This window comes from Moschus berezovskii, chromosome 4 (genome assembly GCF_049115385.1).
Source record: "Moschus berezovskii isolate FMDL1 chromosome 4, NW_MosBer_1.0, whole genome shotgun sequence".
NCBI classification, from domain to species: Eukaryota; Metazoa; Chordata; class Mammalia; order Artiodactyla; family Moschidae; genus Moschus; species Moschus berezovskii.
The window spans coordinates 105,465,031-105,485,171 of NC_142463.1; the positions used below are offsets into that span (position 1 = coordinate 105,465,031).

At 47.0% G+C, this 20,141-nt stretch overlaps 1 protein-coding gene across 2 annotated transcripts; it reads left to right on the top strand.

Annotated features, from left to right (window-relative positions):
* Window positions 1-3,964: 3,964 nt before the first annotated feature.
* Window positions 3,965-17,490, top strand: RIIAD1 (regulatory subunit of type II PKA R-subunit domain containing 1). Of its 2 annotated transcripts, none has more exons than XM_055403331.2 (5): window positions 3,965-4,070; window positions 4,570-4,646; window positions 9,322-9,368; window positions 10,448-10,574; window positions 11,157-17,490. In XM_055403331.2, the coding sequence occupies exons 1-4, from the start codon at window positions 3,987-3,989 to the stop codon at window positions 10,516-10,518; spliced, it is 279 nt and encodes a 92-aa protein (XP_055259306.1). In that variant the 5' UTR covers window positions 3,965-3,986; the 3' UTR covers window positions 10,519-10,574; window positions 11,157-17,490. The 2 variants fall into 2 exon arrangements, with proteins under 2 accessions (XP_055259306.1, XP_055259305.1); XM_055403330.1 differs by lacking the exon at window positions 11,157-17,490 and adding an exon at window positions 9,927-10,082 and having other exon boundaries at window positions 10,448-10,569.
* The last annotated feature ends 2,651 nt before the right edge of the window (window positions 17,491-20,141 follow it).

The following is a 20,141-nucleotide window of genomic DNA, read 5'->3' on the forward strand; positions in this document are numbered from 1 at the left end:
GCTCATCCTCTTTCTTGTGCTTTTGCACTCAACATTAAGATGTCCTACATTAAAGGATTATTGACTTTATAAAGGGAGAGCACACTCCTGGTTTTAGATTCTTAGGAACTGAGAAGTGCTAAATAATTGGGATGATTTTCAGAAAGAACAAAATGCAGTGATGGCACGTGTGGGCAGAGTGACTGGTCACCAAATACTTGCTGGCCTCACTAATTGAAAACAAGAGTGAAGAATTCTGCAGCAGAATCTATAAGAATGTACAGAGAGAATTGATGCTATAACCTTCCTTCCCTCAAGTGGAGAGGTAAGACAGGCCAACGCAATGTACAATAGTGAGAACTGACCCTTCACTCGCGTGCATGCTCAATTGTATCTGACTCTTTGTGATTCCATGGCTTCTCTGTCCATGGAATTCTCCAGGCAAGAATACTGGAGTGGGCTGCCATTTCCTACTCCAGGAGATCCTCCTGACCCAGGGATCGAACCCAAGTCTTAAGCATCTCCTGCATTGGCAGGAGGATTCTGTACCACTGTGCCACCTGGGAAGCAGTTTGAAAAAATAAAAGTAGCTTCTCTTATTTCCACATATGTGTATTTGGGGTTTAGGCCATGGGATGTAGTCAGTCAAGAAAGGCTTGATTGATTCTCAAAGCACACGAAGATCATAGCCTAGAAGGAGGAGGACATGAATCATTTTATACACGATGGTGTGGGGCGTGGAGGGAATTCTGCATGTATATGCCCATTATGTGTGTGTGTGTGTAGATTTTCCAGTCCAGACCAGCACTGTTTACTATAATGCAAGCTATATATAAATAATTTAAAAATTTATAGTAGCCACATTCGGAGAAGGCAATGGCAAGCCACTCCAGTACTTTTGCCTGGAAAATCCCATGGATGGAGGAGCCTGGTGGGCTTCCGTCTATGGGGTCACACAGAGTCAGACATGACTGAAGTGACTTAGCAGCAGCAGCAGTAGCCACATTAAAGAAAGTAAAAATGAAAAGTCTTTTCATAATATATTTTATTTAACTGATATATTCAAAATATCATTCAATGAGTTTATATGATATATCCAAAATATTCAACATGTAATCAACATAAGGATTAATAACGAGATATTTTACATTTTTAAAATACAAAGTCAGACTTCCCTGGTGGTCCAGTGGTTGAGAGTCTGCCTGCCAGTGCAGGGGACATGGGTTCAATCCCTGGTCCAGGAAGATTCCACATGCTGCAGGGCAATTGAATCCTCAAGCCACAACTATGGAAGCCCTTGCACCCTAGAGCCCATGCTTTGCAACAAGAGGAACCACTGCAATGAGAAGCCTGAACACAGCAAAAAGAGAGTAGCCCCACCCTCAGCAACTAGAGAAGGCCCACACACAACGACAAAAACACACTGCAGCCAAAGATAAACAAAAGATTTTAAAAAGTGAAGTCTTCAAAATCCAGCAGGTATTTTGCACTTAGAGCTCATCTGATGCAGCAAATTTCAGCCACAGGTATCTGGCGATGACCACAGTGGACGGTACAAATCTAGAGGTTTTACTACTAACTTCTCTGGGGAGTGGGGGGGTGGGCAGAGACAGGTCTTGGCGGGGAGAAGTATCACCTCTGATTAACCTCTGCTTCAGCCTAAAAGAATCACTTTGGACAGATGGCAGCTTATCTACCTCTCACTATAATTCACGCTCCTAAAAAACAACCCAAATGATTACTAACCCAGATGGGGTTTCTGGGAAGAAGCTTTTAGGCCACTATTTAATCTACCTCTGGAGGTTTTCTCCTGGCTTGAGAACTGCCAACATTTTCACTTCTTTTCCTCAGTCTTTTTTTTTTGTTGTTGTTGTTCACACTGCAGCTTGCGATATCTTACTTCCCTGACTGGGGATTGAACCTGGCCCCAGCAGTAAAAGCACCAAGTCCTGACCACTGGACCACCAGGGAATTCCCTCCTCAGTCTTTTCTGAGAAGCAGATGGCAGAGAGACCTCTCCCAGCCATGGCCTGATATTGGGTTTGTTAAGCTCTTTCCTTGCTTATGGGTGTATGTGCCATGTGATGCAGTTGTTCATAAATCTGAAAAGACTGCCCCCTTTTGCGCTCTCTTGCCTGCCTCTCAGGCAGTCTGCTGGGCATGATCTCTGCGGGTGTAGAAACTCAGCACTTGTGTGTATTGTCAGACAGCCTCCTGCCCTTTCTAGGTGCTATTTTCAGCTCTCTGACTTTTTGTCTCACTTTCTCTTCTTAATTAGCTAGTGGAAGAACACATCTTGAAGACCAACTGCCTTTCCCCTCCTGTGTACCACTGGGAGTGGGAGACATGGTTTAGAATTTATAAGAAGCAGTTAATCTACACAAGAAAGTCAGTCCAAGATGGGAAACTTCTGGCAGGATGTCCCCAGGTCCTGTCCAGCATTCTTAGTCTGAGAATGTTCCTTCCTTCATAGAACTCAGTTCATTCCTTGCTATGGGGTGCTTTCATGTTTTGTTAAGAACCCGAGACTTCAGTGTCAAGTGTCTACAGGACAGATGGAGGGGTTTGGCTTCCGGGCTAGTGGAGAGGGAAGGAGCCTAGATTCTCCTTTACTACTACTAAAACTTTAAGTGAGAGGGTCAGAAACCAAATTCTGGGAGATTCTGCCTTAAGGAATCCCTTTTCCAGTTTCGCTTTTTTTTTGTTCACTCACTCACTCGTGTCCAACTCTTTGTGACCCCATAGATGGCAGCATGCCAGGCTTCCCTGTCCTTCACCATCTCCCAGAGCTTGCTCAAACTCATGTCCATTGAGTTGGTGATGCCATCCAACCATCTCATCCTCTGTCATGCCCTTCTCTTCCTGCCTTCAATCTTTCCCAGCATCAGGGTCTTTCCCAGTGAGTCAGTTCTTCCAATCAGGTGGCCAGAGTATCAGAGTTTCAGCTTCAGCATCAGTCCTTCCGGTGAATATTCAGGACCGATTTCTTTTATGATTAACTGGTTTGATCTCCTTGCAGTTCAAGGGACTCTGAAGAGTCTTCTCCAACACCACAGTTCAAAAACATCATTTCTTTGGTGCTCAGCCTTCTTTATGGTCCAACTTTCACATCCATACATGACTACTGGAAAAACCATAGCTTTGACTAGATGGACCTTTGTCAGCAAAGTAACGTCTCTGCTTTATAAGGTTTGTCATAGCTTTTCTTCCAAGGAGCAAGCGTCTTTTAATTTCATGGCTGCAGTCACCATCTGCAGTGATTTTGGAACTCAAGGAAATAAAGTCTGTTACTGTTTCCATTGTTTCCCCATCTATTTGCCATGAAGTGTTGGGATCGGATGCCATGATCTTCGTTTTTCGAATGTTGAGTTTTAAGCCAGTTTTTTTCACTCTTCTCTTTCACCTTCATCAAGAGTCTTTAGTTCTTTTTTGCTTTCTGGCATAAGGGTGGTGTCATCTGCATATCTGAGGTTATTGATATTTCTCCTGGCAATCTTGATTCCAGCTTGTGCTTCATCCAGTCCAGCAATTTTCATGATGTACTCTGCATATAAGCAGGGTGACAATATACACCCTTGAGGTACTCCTTTCCCAATTTGGAACCCATCCGTTGTTCCATGTCCGGTTCTAACTGTTGCTTCTTGACCTGCATACAAGTTTCACAGGAGGCAGATAAGGTGGTTTGGTATTCCCATCTCTTTAAGAATTTTCCACAGTTGTCTTTCCAGTTTTGCTCTCAAGCTAAAGAAAAAACTATTTGAGGTTGGGTGGGGTCAAGAAGAAGGGCTCATTTTCACAGAGTCAAGCTGGAAATCTAGTCTCCAAATCTGGGGAAGGTGGGGTCCTTTAGAGTCCCTCCGGAGCTTACTCCCTGACTTCAGAATGGCTCCCTTATTGCTTCTCTCAGCCCCGCCCCCTGCTGGAGAGGGCCGGGCTTGAGGGCGGGGCCAGGCTGGGGGCGGGCCCTCACCTGCTGTGCCGCCCGTCGCCTTGACGACCGCGACAAGATGGCGAACCTGACGGGCGCGATTAAGGGGCTGTACCCCGAAACACTGAGCCCAGAGCAGCTGGAGAAGCTGCGCGGCTTCAAGGTGGGTGCGGTCCCAACTCCCGCCTCCATCGGGAGTGCAGCTCCTCCCTGGGTGAGGGCCGGGCCCCAGAGAGAAGGGACTCGGGAGCCTGTGCCCATGTAAAGGGGCGGAAGGCTGGGGGATGGGGACACCTCCGGCGGACCCCTGGTTCTGGGTCCTTGAACAGATCCCGACAGGCTCTTGAAAGTGCAAAAAGAACTAAAATAGGAATGGACCAGAGAAATGGACCGAATTGACTGCCGGATACTTTAACTTAGATACAAAAAAGAACTTCCCAACGGTAGAGACCCGACTTTAGTTAAGGCGCCTAAGCCTGAGCCTGAGACAGCACTGGAGATGTTAATAATCTGTAAGAAGAGAGATGGCTTAACTGTTCAAACATCCTGGGAAGAGACCCGGGTTAAGGGAGCCCCTTGTTTCCCCAAGCCCTCTGCACCTCTGCCTGGAACCCTGAAATCTTTCTCTTCATGGAAGGTGACCTTTTGCTCTTGCCCCCCAGATTCAAACTCGGATTGCTAATGAAAAGTACCTTAGGACCCACAAAGAAGTGGAGTTGCTCATAAGTGGTTTCTTCAGGTAGGTGGTTTTCCAGACTGGCCTTGAGTAAATAGTGGAAATTTTTACCAAATCTCGTTGGGGATAGATGAGTGTGAGTCATCTCCTCTTTGTTTAAACACTGCTTATTGCTTCCTTTAGGGCCTGAAGATTAGAAAATATCCTAAGATCGAATGTTTTCTAATGCTGGGGCCTGTGACACCCAGGATTTTCTTGTTATTGCTAGAGGCTTCCTTCAGTTATCTCAAAAATATTAATATGCATTCATTTTAGCTGTGAGGATAAATATATACCTTCTGACACTTGGAAGAAGGAATTTGGCATTGAGAAACTCAGTAGACAGCTGCTGGGTGTAGAACACTATTCTCCACAGTGGTATTTAACAAGATCATAAGAACTTAAAAAAAAAAAATTTACAGATGTCTGGCCTTTCAGATGTATCAGAGAACACTATTGTAGAAAGACTCCAAGGGTTGGAAGCCACTCCCCTGTAAGTCCTGGGGAAAAGAAAACCATTTTCCACCATATCTTGGAGACCTTTTCTCTTCCCCCACACTGCTTTTCAGCGTGACATTTGCTTGAATGGAAAATTTTCCTAATGGGATGAAAAGCAAGGAACTGAGGGGGGTAAAAATCATGGCGCATCAATGGATGGAAACAATAGAACTATCTCAGAAATACTGTTTGGCTACAGACAAATAGACAAGATTTAAATAATGATGGCTTTCACATCCAGGCACTGCGTTGGTTTCCTACATTAGCAATTATCACACTGTATTGTAATTGCATTGTCCATCTTTTGTTTCTCTCCCTGGACCAAAGCTCTAAGCTGGTGGAGCCATGTTTTTGTCCCCAGGGCCCACACAGTGTATGGCAAATTGGTACATTTGTGCAGATTCTCCCAGCAGCTCTACAAAGATAGTTTATTATCAGTTCCATTTTACACATGAAGTACTTCCCCAGGTGCTGAACCAGGATCCAAACCCCTGGTTTTTCCACTGTGTTTCACTGTAAGCACACAGGAGCTGGGAGCCAGTTGTGCTCTCCTTTGTCTTTTAAAGATTTTTTTTTTGCTCATATGGGAGTGCACGCAGGATCTTAAGTTCCCTGACTAGGGATCGAACTCAAACTTGAGCCCTCTGCTGCAGAAGTGTGGTAACCATTGGAGCACCAGGGAAGCCCCTGTCTTTTTAAAAGTAGGCCTAGAGGGGTGAATTTCTTCATGCTTCATTGTTCTTCATGTTTTAGCCATTTCTGCAAGTGGCAGTGGAGTCTCAGATAGGGGAAGGGGAACAGGCAAATGGAAACCTATCTGTGAAGTTTGGCTTTATTCGGGTTAGGGGTAAGGCTGGGCCAAAAGATCGATCAGGGGTCCTCTGGCAGTGTCAGCCCTGGGGATCGGGCCATCACTTTCTGTACCTTTTCTTCTAAAGGGAGATAAAGGAAGACATCTATCCTGTCCTGGGGAGCTCACGATCCAAGTTAGGAATGATTCCAGCATGGAGATTGGGAATAGATGGTAAAACCTGAAATATCTCACTGTTTGCAGTGTTCACAGAAAAAAGGATTAAAAGCAGTGGGGACGGTGAATGAAGAGGGCATTGTTTTAGTCACATGTCAGGAATGACCCTGCTTCTCTGCCCAGGAACAGTTTCCAGGAGTAGCCTGGCGTCTGCAAGGACAGCCCCAGGCAATTTTCCCTCTCCTTCCTTATCATCCCCTTCTTGGGCCAGGTAGGCCAGGAGGCCTCTCCTTTTGCTGTCCCTCAAGCTCCTCTCATGAAATCCTCCTGGTCCCTTTTAGGTCTTTCTCTTTCTGGGATGGAGGTGGGAGGAAAGGAGAAGTGTTTGAAGTTTGAGGGTTTGTTTTCAGGGCTTGTGTGTGTGTGTGTGTGTGAGATTGTTATTTCCTTTGGATGGTACCAGAATGAACCAGAATCAGCCTGTCATTGGCCCTGGATGCTTCTGATGGTCCTTCCTATGAGAAAAAAGGAAGGGAGAAGAGGGCACAGAGTCCAGGGCAGCATGCCTGTCCTCACCTGTCCACAGGTCTCTGCTGTAGACTCGCTGCTAGCCGTGAGAAGCCCCACAGTGTTTTTGTTGGGAAACTGGCTCCCCGCTTGGCTCTTCCAGATCCTAATGATTTATGGCCATTCAGCCACAGCTCTCCGGTCTGTACTTATATATACAGTGTACGGAACTCTTCATGCCTTGAATTTGGGAACTGAAAAATGGAAGGAGTAGGGATCTAACCTATTTTTAGGCACCCAGAGATCTCAGGTTTTAGGCTGGAGATAGGAAACAAAGTGTGACATTGTAGGAAGGCTTTACTAGGTGTTTCTGTAAACAGCCAGGCAGATGAATCTTCTGAAACCATAGCTCCAATCATATCATTCCTTGGCTGGAAAAATCTGCAGTGGATCCACAATATCACCTTAAAAAATTCTATTGAAATATAAAATACAAAAAAGGGGCGTGAACTTTCCCAAGCTGAGCACACACATGGTCCTAGTGTCCAGATTAAGAATTAGAATCCGCCTAGCACCTCAGACCCTTTGTGGCCCCTTCCAGGCACTGCCTCCAAAAAGTTAGCCAGTATCCCGACTTCTTTGTGTGTGTGTGTGTGTCCTGACTTCTAATTGCTCAGATTCATATTGCCTTTCTGTGTCCTTTGAAAGTGAAATGAAAGTCACTCAGTCGTGTCTGACTCTTTGCGACACCATGGACTAATTCTCCAGGCCAGAATACTGGAGTGGGTAGACTTTCCCTTCTCCAGGGAGTCTTCCCAACCCAGGGGTTGAACCCAGGTCTCCTGCATTGCAGGTAGATTCTTTACCAGCTGAGCCACAGGGAAGCAAAAGAATACTGGAGTGAGTAGCCTATCCCTTCTCCAGGGGATCTTCCTGACCCAGGAATCGAACCGGGGTCTCCTGCATTGCAGGCGGATTCTTTACCAACTGGGCTATGAGGAAAGCCCTCTGTGTCCTTTGTATAAATGGAATTGCACAGTGTGTGCTCTTTTGTGCCTGGTTCTTTTGCTCAGCAACATCTTGTAGCCCCTCCATTCTCCTTGCTATATAGTATTCCACAGTGGCACTTTACCACACTTTGTTAATCCATTCCCATCATCTCTTTTGGGCTTCCCTGGTGGCTCAGACGGTAAAGAATCTGCCAGCAATACAGGAGACCCAGGTTCCATCCCTGGATCAGGAAAATCCCCTGGAGAAGGAAATGGCAACCCACTCCAGTTTTCTTGCCTGGAGAATCCCCGTGGGCAGAGGAGCCTGGCAGGCTATGGTCCACGGGGTCATAAAGAGTTGGACACGACTGAGTGACTAACAACATCATCTCTTGAACTGAGTAGGAATGTCTCCCCCTGGTCTTTAAGGCCCTCCATACCAGGCCCTCCTTCACTCTCCTCTGTTTCCTGCATGGGCCCCGACTCTAGCCAGACTGGACCCCTCTGGTTTTTCACTGAGTGCTCTTCTAGGGACTGGGGAAGTGAAAGTGGAGATGACCCGGTTCCTACCCTAGAGGAGTTCACTATCAATAGAATGTGAGCTGTTCCCTTACCTTCTGGGCCTTTGCTCCTGCTGCTTCCTTGTTCTGGAAGGCTCTGGTCCCTCAGCCTTTGTCCCATGTGTTCCTCAAGGGTTCTCAAACGCCAGATGCTGTGTGATGACTTGGGGGGTCTTGTTTGAAGAGGCTGTCCTCTCTCCTCTGATCTCTCAGCGCGCTATCCCAAACCCTCCTGTAGCACTGCCTGGAGGTTACTTGGCATCTGGGGAGCTTACCCGTTTCCTTGTGCTCGACTGTCCTTTCTTTGAGGTGGGGCTGTATTTATCTTTTTAAAATCAATCCCTCATATCTTATATAGTGACTTACACCTAATTTGTGCTCAGCAGTTCTCAAGTTGAATTGAAGGAGAAGAAGGGAAGCAAATTGTTGAGACTTGGAAGGCAGGGGCCTTCTGGGCAGGTGGGGCAGCTATGGCCACAAGGCTGTGTTGCAGAACCCTGGCCTTGGAGCCACGCGACCTGGGGCTCCTCTCCTTTATTTACTCACTTTATGAACTTGGGCAAAAGGTCAGCCTTTTGAAAGCTCGGTTTCTTCCTGTGTAAAACGGGGCGCAGTCATCGCTGTTTCACGGGGTTGGAGAGTGAGGTAATATTTGTGGACTTGCTTTATGAGCCATAAAACTCCGTGGGATGTGAGGCAGTTTCAGCTTCCCAGTGGACCGGCACTGTGGGTGTAGTCACAGTGTCCATGGGTCTGCCGGGCCAACAACTGTCTCACGTCTGTCTGCTCAGCTTTGTTTCTTGTGCTCTTTCTCCCCCTGTGGCAGTTTCTGGTTGCTCTTCCTCAGAAGGCTGTGGGTGGCACACCTGTCCCCCGACACGTGAGACCCTCAGGGATGAGGCAGCGAGCTCTTCAACCCTGGCCTGGCCTTGATTTTGTGAAATGATTGTCAAGTGAATGACAGGCTTCACTTGGCCGCTGTCTCGTGAGCTGAGCATTCCCTAGGCTCCTTGCTTCTGGCCCCGGATCCTGTCTTGAAGGAGAATCATACCGGAAAGGGCCCTCGGCAGGAGGCCTCTGGCTGTCTGCCCGCGACGACAGGTGTGTCTCAGGTCATCAGCCGACAGACAGCTCAGGACCTGATTTACCTCCACCCCGTACCCCTTGTTGTTTTCCAGAGAAATGTTTTTGAAAAGACCAGACAACATTCAAGAATTTGCCGCAGGTAAGGCAGCATCCATTTTGGGTGAGTGATCAACGCGCACCAGGAGTGTTCCTGTGAATTGTGACTTGGACAAGGCAGAGCCTGGGATACCACTTCACCTGATGTCTCCCAAGGGAGCTTTTTTCAAAATGCTTTTTCCACCATATCATTTCCTCAGAATGAGGACAGATAAGAAATGAAGCAGAACTTCCTCGTGATAAAGATGGTTAAGAATGTTGAGATTCCCAAAGGGACAGACAGGCAGCTCTTTTCCCGGGAATCTTAAAGCAGGGGTCTCAGCCCAGGCTGTGCATTAAAGTCACCTGGGGAGCTTTTAAAAAATACTGATGCCCTGGTCCTCCCCCCTCAAGGGTTTTATTTAATTAGTCTGGGGCGGGGCCTGGCATCCACTGTTTTAAAGGCTCCCCAGGTGATTCTAATGGGCTCCGCTGCCTTGAGAGGGCTTGAGGTCAATGGTATTTAAAGGGAAGGGGCTAGGCCAGGTCCTTTTAGCCCTGGGACGTTACAGCCTCATACGTTTCCTGATTGAATCTAAGTACGTCTTTGCTGCCACAGCAGATGCTGCCTCTGATTCACATTATGCCGGGTGTATAAAAATCCTCCTCTGTCGTCATCCTGCGAGAGCCTGGCCCTCCTTGGAGAGGATATTCTCAGAGAGGGCGTGATGTCTCAGACAGGAGCCGGCAGGCCGAGTGGAGACAAGAATAACACTTGGTATTTATTTGGGCCCCAAGATGGGCCTGGAGCAGAAAGCCAGAGACTCATCAACTCTCTGACGGCTTCCTGTGCGTCAGCAAGCTGACAAGCCAGTGGCAGGGTGGTGTGGTGGGGACCGGGGCCACCCCCTGTCCCCCTCCCCGGGAACGCTGGAGCTGGAGGCTCAGAAGTGCTAGGGGTTGGGGCAGTGCAGATGGTGACCCTGGAATTTGCAGTGACATCTCATATTACATCGTAAAACTGGACCGCAGGAACCGTCCTGCCAAGACAGCTGTCCTAACTTTTTAGCAGAGTGAGCTGTCTCTCCCCTCGTCTATTCCCCTTGGGTTTAGATGATTTCTTCTTTTTGATTCTCATCCCAGACTATTTCACGGATCCAAGACTTCCCAACAAGATTCACATGCAGCTAATTAAGGAGAAGAAAGCAGCTTAATTAGCAAAATCATGATGCTCAGCTGTTGAGAGAGACCAGAAAGAATCCAGCCTCTGGTGGGTGTTAACCTCTCTTACAGACAGAGGCTTCTTCACTCCTGAGAAAATAAGCACTGGCTCCTCGGCCTGGGGTGTGAAAGAAACCAGACAGTCTGCAGAGAAGTTTCTGCAAGTGTTGAGTTTTCCTGACACTACCCTGGGGAATTAGGGGCTGTGAAGAGAGGCCGAGGGTTTGTCTGGCATATCTGTGGCAGAGACATCCATCTTCTTAATCTAGTGACGCGGTTGAGGAGAGTGGAAGTTGGAGTAGTTCTGGAGGAAAGCGGGAGACAGGGAAGCGGGGGTGGGATCTGTTACCACAGGCTCCCTGCGAGCTCCTGTAGTGGCCTTTTCCTTGTGTCCTTGGTGGTGGGAGTAGAAGGGCTTCCCCACTGCTTCTGGAAGGGGTGGAGGCCGCTTCCCTCCCAGCATTTGGATTGGGCATCCCCCCACCCCATCGTCAAACCTGGCTACCCTGTGAGGGCCAGCACACATTTTCCAGGCAGGCTTTCTGAAATGATTTGGAAGGTTGGGATTTTTAAATGTGAAGTGGGAAGAAGCCACACTCATGATTGAGCAGCACCATTTCTTTTTTTGCAGGGTCATCTGAAAGCCAGAGCGCTCTGTTGCCCTCAGTGTGGGTTTCCAGGCTGCCCTGGGCTGTGCCTGCTGTTGCAAAGGCTTTTAAAGATACTCATTAAAAGCAGACCTTCCTGTGCTCTCTGCTTTATTTCAATCAGGAGGAGGAAGACATCCTTCATGGGAGGCTGCTCTATTCCCCCTCTGACCCGGGAGGTAGCAAGATCTGTTTCTGTGTCCATGGCAGAGGCCTCTCAGCTCAGCCAGTGGGCTGGTTCATGTGCCTTAGCCCTGTGTACTCCCTGCCCCTCAAGGCCCTCCCTCCCAGAGCCAAGACTGGACAAAAGTACAGCGGTGAGTATCTGGAGAGGACCACAGCTGGCCATGGTGGTACTCAAACAAGCAGAGTCCACGCTTCCGAGGTGGCTTTTGTGTTTTATCTCACCTCTGGGGTTACTGTACAGAGAGTACAGGTGATGATTAACTTTTATTTCCATAGAAGCAATAATAAGAGGAATTGGGTTGGAAGAACAGCAAGAGTGAATGAGATTAGACATAGAAAACCCACTCAGGCTCATGAATAAGAGTGAGGGACTCAGAGGTGGTGGACTTTTTTTCTGGGGATTTTTAGGAACAAGCTGCCCAGCCATTTCGTTTTCAGCGTTAGAGGCAGGAGAGTGGGCCAGCTGGCCTTGTGGAGTCCTTCCTGGCCTGGGAGGCAGGAAAGCTTTGCATGTGTGTCTACGTCTCTGGCCTCGCAGCATACTAGCGCCACTGTAGGAAGGACCTCTCACTTGTGTGTCACTTGTCAGCTTCACCATGGTTACAGAAACACCAAATATTCATAATACAGACTGAAGCAGGGGCTGTATTTCTATTTGCCTTGTCTCTGCTGTCTTGTCCCCAGCTACTGTCACCTGCAGTAGTAAAAAAGGCAAGCAGATAGGCAGTTAGAGAACTGCTGGTCTTCCCTGGTGGCCTAGATGGTAAAGAATCTGCCTGCAAGGCGAGAGACCTGGATTTGATCCCTGGTTGGGAAGATCCTCTGGAGAAGGGAATAGCTACCCACTCCAGCAGTCTTGTGTGGAGAATTCCATGGAGGAGCCTGGGCTACAGACTATGGGGTCACAAAGAGTTAGACAAGACTGAGTGACTAACACAGAACTATTAAAACTGCAGATAATAAGCTATGTGGTAGGAACCTGAGGAGTTATTTTAAGTGCTTTCAGAATCACACAGTTCAGCAGCCATGGATCTGATAATGAGCTATCCCTGTTTAGAAAATCCAAGCGAAGCCATCAGCCAAACACACATCCACTAAGGCCCCCTGATGTGAAGTGTTACATCGACACTCTTGGAGCCTTCTGTGGGAGAAGGGACCTGCGGCAGTGTGAAGAGAGAGCAGAGTGTTTTTCAGAGTGCTCGGATGCATGATTCAGTACTGTGACAGCACAACGGCCCATGCTTGGGGAGTTTCCTGGTAAGAAGAAGAAATGCATTCCACTGAAAATACATTTGAAAGCCTTTCTGAGTAAAGAATGCAGTTAACACAGGTCGTAGTGTGAGACCGTGTGCCAGGTCCTGGGGATAAGGCGGCCATTGTCCCTCCCTGTAATGGTTCAGGGTCTGGGAGACTGGCCGCTTTACTCCCCAAACCTCAGCTTTTAGATGTCTCACCTTTTAGATTGAAAACTCCACCAGGGCAGGGACCACACCTGAAAGGCGATCTTGGTCACTGTTGAGTTTCTGACTTCCTGTCACAGTGTCTGAATACAGCAAGTGCTCAGTGTGCATTTGTGGAGGGAATGAATGCTTGTAGAATTGAGTGACCAGTCCCACTGTGTACCTATGATGGTGACAGGGGCGTCATGCCCGAGGTGGCAGAAGGAAGAACACCTGGCCTGCCTGCGAAGTGAGGGAGGCCGCACAGCAGCTCGCATGTGATGGGTAGGGAGGGGTTTGCCGGGCAGGCGTAAGGGCAGAGGCCTGGGCAGTCAGGGTATCTTGGTGCTTCTGCTCTGCTCGGCAGGGCGCTGGCGGCCTGCTGATGCTCATCACCCCTTTCTCCCTTGCTTCCAGAGCAGAAGAGGGCACAGGAGGAGGGGAGGGCAGCAGCTTTGGCTCAGTCCCAAAGCTGTGTCTTCTGGCCCCTTCCTCCTTGACTCGTTCTCCGCACATCGCAGCTAGAATGATCTTTTAAGAAACCGAAATAAGTGTTACTTTCCTGCCTAAAACCTTAAAATCCGGATGCGTTTCCCAGGACTACGAAGCTTCACAAGTCCCTCCACCTCCTAACACATCTCCCCCTCTGCTCTCTTCCTCCCGCCTCACTGGGCTCCAGCCACACCAATCATTCCTCTCCTCCTCGAACGCGCCAAGGTTGTTCCCACTGTAAGGCCTTTGAACTCTGCCTGGATTTCTCTTCCCCAGAACCTCATTGAGCTAGTGATCCAAGCTGGGGTGCTCTGTGCTGGAGGGAAGAGCCTGCTAAACAGGCAGACAACGCTTTTCTCACAGAGGGCAGTTGCCAGAGCTGGTTCAGGGCTGCCTCTCTGCGTTTCCCACCTTTGCCTCCACGGTCACAGGAAAAGCAGGAGAACCTGGAAGGGACTTGCCAGTGGTACTTGCCTGTCTTTTCAGAAAAGCAGAAGCTTCCTCAGGACACCCCCCTCACCCCCTACCCCAACCTTTTATTACCATCTTGGCCAGAACTGTGTATGTGGCTCCCTCTTGAAGGGTGGCTGGGAAACTGAGGGTTTAGCTAGTGACCAGAGCCCTCAGTAGCTTCTTGTCACTTCCTCAGAGTCTTTTCCTGGGGATCAAACTGAAGTAGCCTCCCCCAGACATTTAAAAGTCTTTAATTAAGAAAGTGTCACATCACTGTTTGTTTTGTTTTCGGCACCTATCACTGTCTGATATTATCTTGTCGGCTTGTTTTCCTGCTACTGTTTGTGGCCCAGGAATGTGAGCCCCAGGGGAGCAGGCCTTGTCTATCCTGCTCATCACTCCAAGGCCAGCACCCGCAGCACTTGCTTGGATGGGTGAATGGTGGTTAGAAGCCTGACTATGTACCATGGAGGCTTGATTGAGGCAGCGGCGTGAAAAGAAATGAATCCTACTTGTCTTTAGGGGGAGGAATTGCTGGGCTTGTGAATTGAATGGGGTGGAGTTATAAGCGGGGATAGTAGATTCTAGACTGACTTACAAGTTTCTTGTGTGGACAAGGAAAGGGGTGAGAGGATCATTTCCTTATGCAGAAGGGTTGTGTAAGGGGCAAAGGAAATGGCGAGATGGATTTGTTTTTTGGCTGTGCTGCGTGGCTTGTGGGATCTCAGTTCCCTCGCTAGGGACTGAACCCAGGCCATGGCAGACAAAGTACTGAATCCTAACTGTTAGACCACCAGGGAACTCCCCAGGAGATGAATTAAGACCAAAAGGTTTCCACCAATGTGTAACTGGTCGTGGGTAATACTGATGGTTAGCTTCAGATGGGGGTTGACAGGATTTGACTGCAGTGGACGTAGTAGTGATTATGAGCTGAGGAAGTGGATGCATGCTCCCTATGGACATGACCTTCTAGGAACATGGCCGGGAGGAGAATGGAGGAAGGCAGTAGGTGGAGAGGCAGCGTCAAGGATGGGCTTTTGTAACTGGAGATGCTGAGCATCCAGGGATCTGAGGTTTTCCATTGCTGCAGGTCTGTTTTAGGCTAAAAAATGTTCGGTGCATCTTGGAAACGTCAGATGGGCCCTGCCATCCAGAAGTAATGGGGACTAATGGGCAGGCCTGACTTTGACATCATGTGACCCAGAGCGAACTCCGTGTCAGTTTTCTCATCCTCATACTTGGAGCAGAAGCTCTCATGGGCTTGCTTTCCTCATTGGGTGGGAAGGCAGGGCTGAGCCGGAAAGCTCGGGCTCTCGTCTCACTGGATGGGCCTCTGCTGCCCTCTCCTGGGCGAGACACCGCTTGGAGAATGCCCGCTCCAGGCCCAAGTAGTGAGCAAGAGGAAGAGGAACAGGGCTAGGAATTGGGAGCATGTTCACACATTCCCAGATCCCTGTAATAGAAAGCTTTTCAGAAGTTGCAAAATCTAGCGCCTTATCTCCAGCAGAGCTGCTTCATGAACTCCTTTGATGTCTCCTTAAAAGTGTCAGAATGAAAGGTTGCAAGGTTGATTATTCATTTATTCACTTATTCACTATTCAGATACTAGGGTACATTATATAATCAGGATGCAAAGTTTTGGAAATAAGACACACTCTTTCCTCAAGGAACCCGTAGTCTAAAGAGTGCCCACGGATTCGTGGATAATTATAATCAGTTTCAAAAGTGAAATGATGAGAGAAAAGGGCAAGCCGTTGCAAGGGCATGGGGAGGGGTACCTTGGCCAGAAAACATTTCCCAACATGTGGAGCTAAATGCTACCATGATCAGGTATCAATAGGCACCAATTTGCTGCCCAATATCATATCTCCCCATTATTAAATCTGAAGGGCAAGTCTTGTTTCTTCCAAGCAGACTTCTTCCTGAATTCTTTCCTCACTCTTATCTCTGTGCTTAACAGTCTTGTAGGCCCTCAGTTTTCCATATCTGTAAAAAGTGGGACATGCTACTAGATTTGACCTTTGAGCATTGTTGTCATCATGAATCTGAGTTCTATGGATGCTAACATTTGCTTTGTAAAAACAACTTGGGAGCATGCTAGCACATTCATTATAGACATACAAACTCAGAAATTTTTCAGCATCCATGGGAGGATTCTGCTTTACCAGAAAGAACCAAATGTGCTTTGCATACAGTAGCTTTTCACTAAATGCTTGTTGAAAAAAAACACGCTGTTGGCACTGATAAAGTATTCCTGTTGTCCCCTTTGGTTGCTGAGTTTCTTCATCTATAACAGGGATAACATGTCTCTTGTGGACTTCTGTGGGGGTGCTGTTACACTTGCAGGCAGCATGCCCGTGGTAGGGCTCTGTAGATAGAAGTGCTTGTTTCAATGAGGTGGTAAATTTAACCTGGGGCAGGGCATAGTCACTGAGAAGTCTCCCCAGGGGAAGAGGGAGTAAACTAAAATTAAATGCAAGTTGGTATGTTGGCATTTAAGGCTATTTGTGGGAGACTGAAGACTCACAGCTTTCTGGAAAAAGCTTCTTCAAGGCCCAACACAACAGTAGTAGTCATACTTTGGACCCATCTCACACAGGCCCCAGGTGGCCTGGAATCTAAGGTCCTTCAGGAGGAGGACTTCACAAAGTAGCCTATACTTTGGTCATTGAGCTGGAGAAGTGACAGCATAGAGCACTCAAAGAATTACAGCGATAAGTGCATCTCTGGGAACTGGAAGAACAAAATCCCAATAGTTGTCTGGTAGCTGTACTCAGTTCAATTGCTTAGTTGTATCCAACTCTTTGTGACCCCATGAACTGCAGCACGACAGGGTTCCCTGTCCATCACCAACTCCTGGAGCTTGCTCAAACTCATGTCCATCCAGTCAGTCGGTGGCCACGCAACCATCTCATGCTGTCATCCCCTTCGCCTCCTGCCTTCCATCTTTCCCAGCATCAGACTCTTTTCCAATGAGTCAGTTCTTCACATCAGTTGGCCAAAATTTAGTATTGCAGTTTCAGCTTCAACATCAGTCCTTCCAAAGAATATTCAGGACTGATTTCCTTTACGACTGCCTGGTTTGATCTTGCAATTCAAGGAACTCTCAAGAGTCTTCTCCAATGCCACAGTTCAAAAGCATCAATTCTTCGGTGCTCAACTTTCTTTTATAGTCCAACTCTTCACATCCTTACATGACTACTGGAAAAACCATAGCTTTGACTAGACAGACCTCTTTGTTGGCAAAGTAATGTCTCTGCTTTTTAATATGCTGTCTAGGTTGGTCATAGCTTTTCTTCCAAGGAGCAAGCGTCTTTTAATTTCATGGCTGCAGGCACCACCTGCAGTGATTTTGGAGCCCAAGAAAATAAAGTCTGTCACTGTTTCCATTGTTTCTCCTTCTGTTTGCATGAAGTGATGGGACCAGATGCCATGATCTTAGTTTTCTGAATGTTGAGTTTTAAGCCAACTTTTTCACTCTCCTCTTTCACTTTCATCAAGAAGCTCTTCATACTAACGCATATATATGGAATTTAGAAAGATGGAAATGATAACCCTGTATACGAGACAGCAAAAGAGACACAGATGTATAAAACAGTCTTTGGGACTCTGTGGGAGAGGGTGAGGGTGGGATGGTTTGGGAGAATGGCAATGAAACATGTATATTATCATATGTGAAACGAATCGCCAGTTCAGGGTCGATGCATGTTACAGGATGCTTGGGGCTGGTATGCGGGGATGACCCAGAGGGAGGATAAGGGGAGGAGGGAGGTGGGAGGGGGGTTCGGGAGGGGGAACTCATGTACATCCGGGGTGGATTCATGTCAATGTATGACAAAACCAACCAGTATAATATTGTAAAATAATTAGCCTCCAATAAAAACAAAAATTAAAAAGCTCTTCAATTGCTCTTCACTTTCTGCCATTAGGGTGGTGTTATCTGCATATCTCAGGTTATTGATATTTCTCCTGTCAATCTTGATTTCAGCTTGTGCTTCATCCAGACAGGCATTTCACATGATATACTCTGCATATAAGTTAAATAAGGTTTATTGACTACCCCAAGGCCTTTGACTGTGTGGATCACAATAAACTGTGGAAAATTCAAGAGACTGGAATACCAGACCACCTGACCTGCCTTCTGAGAAATCTGTATGTAGGTCAAGAAGCAACAGTTAGAACTGGACATGGAACAACGGACTCATTCAAAATTGGGAATGGAGTACGATAGGGCTGTATATTGTCACCCTGCTTATTCAACTTATATGCAGAATACATCATGTGAAATGCCAGGCTGGATGAAGCACAAGCTGGAATCAAGACTGACAGGAGAAATATCGATAACCTCAGATATGCAGATGACTTTACCCTTATGGCAGAAAGCAAAGAAGAACTAAAGAGCCTCTTGATGAAAGTGAAAGAGAGTGAAAAAGTTGGCTTAAAACTTAGGATTCAGAAAACTAAGATCATGGCATCCAGTCCCATCACTTCATGAAAATAGAAGGAGAAACAATGGAAACGGTGACAGACTTTATTTTGTTGGTCTCCAAAATCACTGCAGATGTGACTGCAGCCATGAAATTAAAAGATGCTTGCTCCTTGGAAGAAAAGCTATGACCAACCTAGACAGCATATTAAAAAGCAGAGACATTACTTTGCCAACAAAGGTCTGTCTAGTCAAAGCTATGGTTTTTCCAGTAGTCATGTATGGATGTGAGAGTTGGACTATAAAGAAAGCTGAGCGCTGAAAGAATTGATGCTTTCAACTATGGTGTTGGAGAGGACTCTTGAGAGTCCCTTGGACTGCTAGGAGATCCAATCAGTCCATCCTGTCCTGAATATTCTTTGGAAGGACTGATGTTGAAGCTGAAACTGCAATACTATATTTTGGCCAACTGATGTGAAGAACTGACTCATTGGAAAAGAGTCTGATGCTAGGAAAGATTGAAGGCAGGAGTAGAAGGGGACGACAGAGGATGAGATGGTTGGATGGCATCACTGACTCAAAGGAGATGAGTTTGAGTAAATTCCGGGAGTTGGTGATGGACAGGGAGGCCTGGCGTGCTGTAGTCCATGGGGTCACAATGAGTCGGACACGACTAAGTAACTGAACTGATGTACTCTTGTCCCAATTTGGAACCAGTCTGTTGTTTCATGTCCAGTTCTAACTGTTGCTTCTTGACCTGCATATAGATTTCTCAGGAGGCAGGTCAGGTGGTCTGGTATTCCCATCTCTTTCAGAATTTTCCACAGTTTGTTGTGATCCACATAGTCAAAGGCTTTGGCATAGTCAATAAAGCAGATGTTTTTCTGGAACTCTCTTGCTTTTTTGATGATCCAGTGGATGTTGGCAATTTGATCTCTGGTTCCTCTGCCTTTTCTAAATCCAGCTTGGATATCTGGAAGTTCGTGGTTCATGTACTGTTCTTGGGGCCTGGCTTGGAGAATTTTGAGCGTTACTTTGCTAGCGTGTGAGATGAGTGCAATTGTGCAATAGTTTGAGCATTCTATGGCATTGCCTTTCTTTAGAATTGGAATGAAATTGGGATTGGAATTGTCTCTCTTTGGGATTGGAATGAAAACTGAATTTTTCCAGTCCTGTGGCCACTGCTGATTTTTTCAAATTTGCTGGCATTTTGACTGCAGCACTTTCACAACATCATCTTTCAGGATTTGAAACAGCTCAACTGGAATTCCATCACCTCCACTAGCTTTCTTCGTAGTGATGCTTCCTAAGGTCCACTTGACTTCACATTCCAGGATGTCTGGCTCTAGGTGAGTGATCACACCGTTGTGGTTATCTGGGTCATGAAGATCTTTTTCATACAGTTCTGTGTATTCTTGCCACCTCTTCTTAATCTCTTCTGCTTCTGTTAGGTCCATACCATTTCTGTCCTTTATTGTGCCCATCTTTGCATGAAATGTTCCCTTGGTATCTCTAATTTTCTTGAGATCTTTAGTCTTTCCCATTCTATTGTTTTCCTCTATTTCTTTGCATTGATCGCTGAGGAAGGCTTTCTTATCTCTCCTTGCTATTCTTTGGAACTGCATTCAAATGGGTATGTTTCCTTTCAACAGTGTGAAAAGATAGCTCTGGGTGTACATCAATTAAGCTGTAGGGTACATCAGTTAAGATGTACCCGAGAACGAAATCTGATGCAAAGAGGCTAAATGGGTTACTGTGTTTTGTTTCCACACTTGAGAGAAATGAAAACTAGATGCCAAAGAGAAGGACTGAATCACAAAATTTCTTCAAGTAGAAACTGCTTTGGAGATCAGTCCAGTCTTATTTCACAGATGAAGAAACTTGACACATGACAGTGTGGCACAGGGGGCTGGCACTCTCCTGATTTAAATCTAGTGTGCTTCCAGTATTTCACACTGGAAAAAACTACCTAG

What these genes read in the sequence shown, in the direction of transcription:
- RIIAD1 (XM_055403330.1), top strand. Translation starts at nt 3,987, where the DNA reads ATGGCGAACCTGACGGGCGCGATTAAGGGGCTGTACCCCGAAACACTG. An exon ending in AGAAGCTGCGCGGCTTCAAG is followed by an intron (nt 4,071 to 4,569) that starts GTGGGTGCGGTC and finishes CTTGCCCCCCAG; the next exon opens with ATTCAAACTCGGATTGCTAA. An exon ending in CTCATAAGTGGTTTCTTCAG is followed by an intron (nt 4,647 to 9,321) that starts GTAGGTGGTTTT and finishes GTTGTTTTCCAG; the next exon opens with AGAAATGTTTTTGAAAAGAC.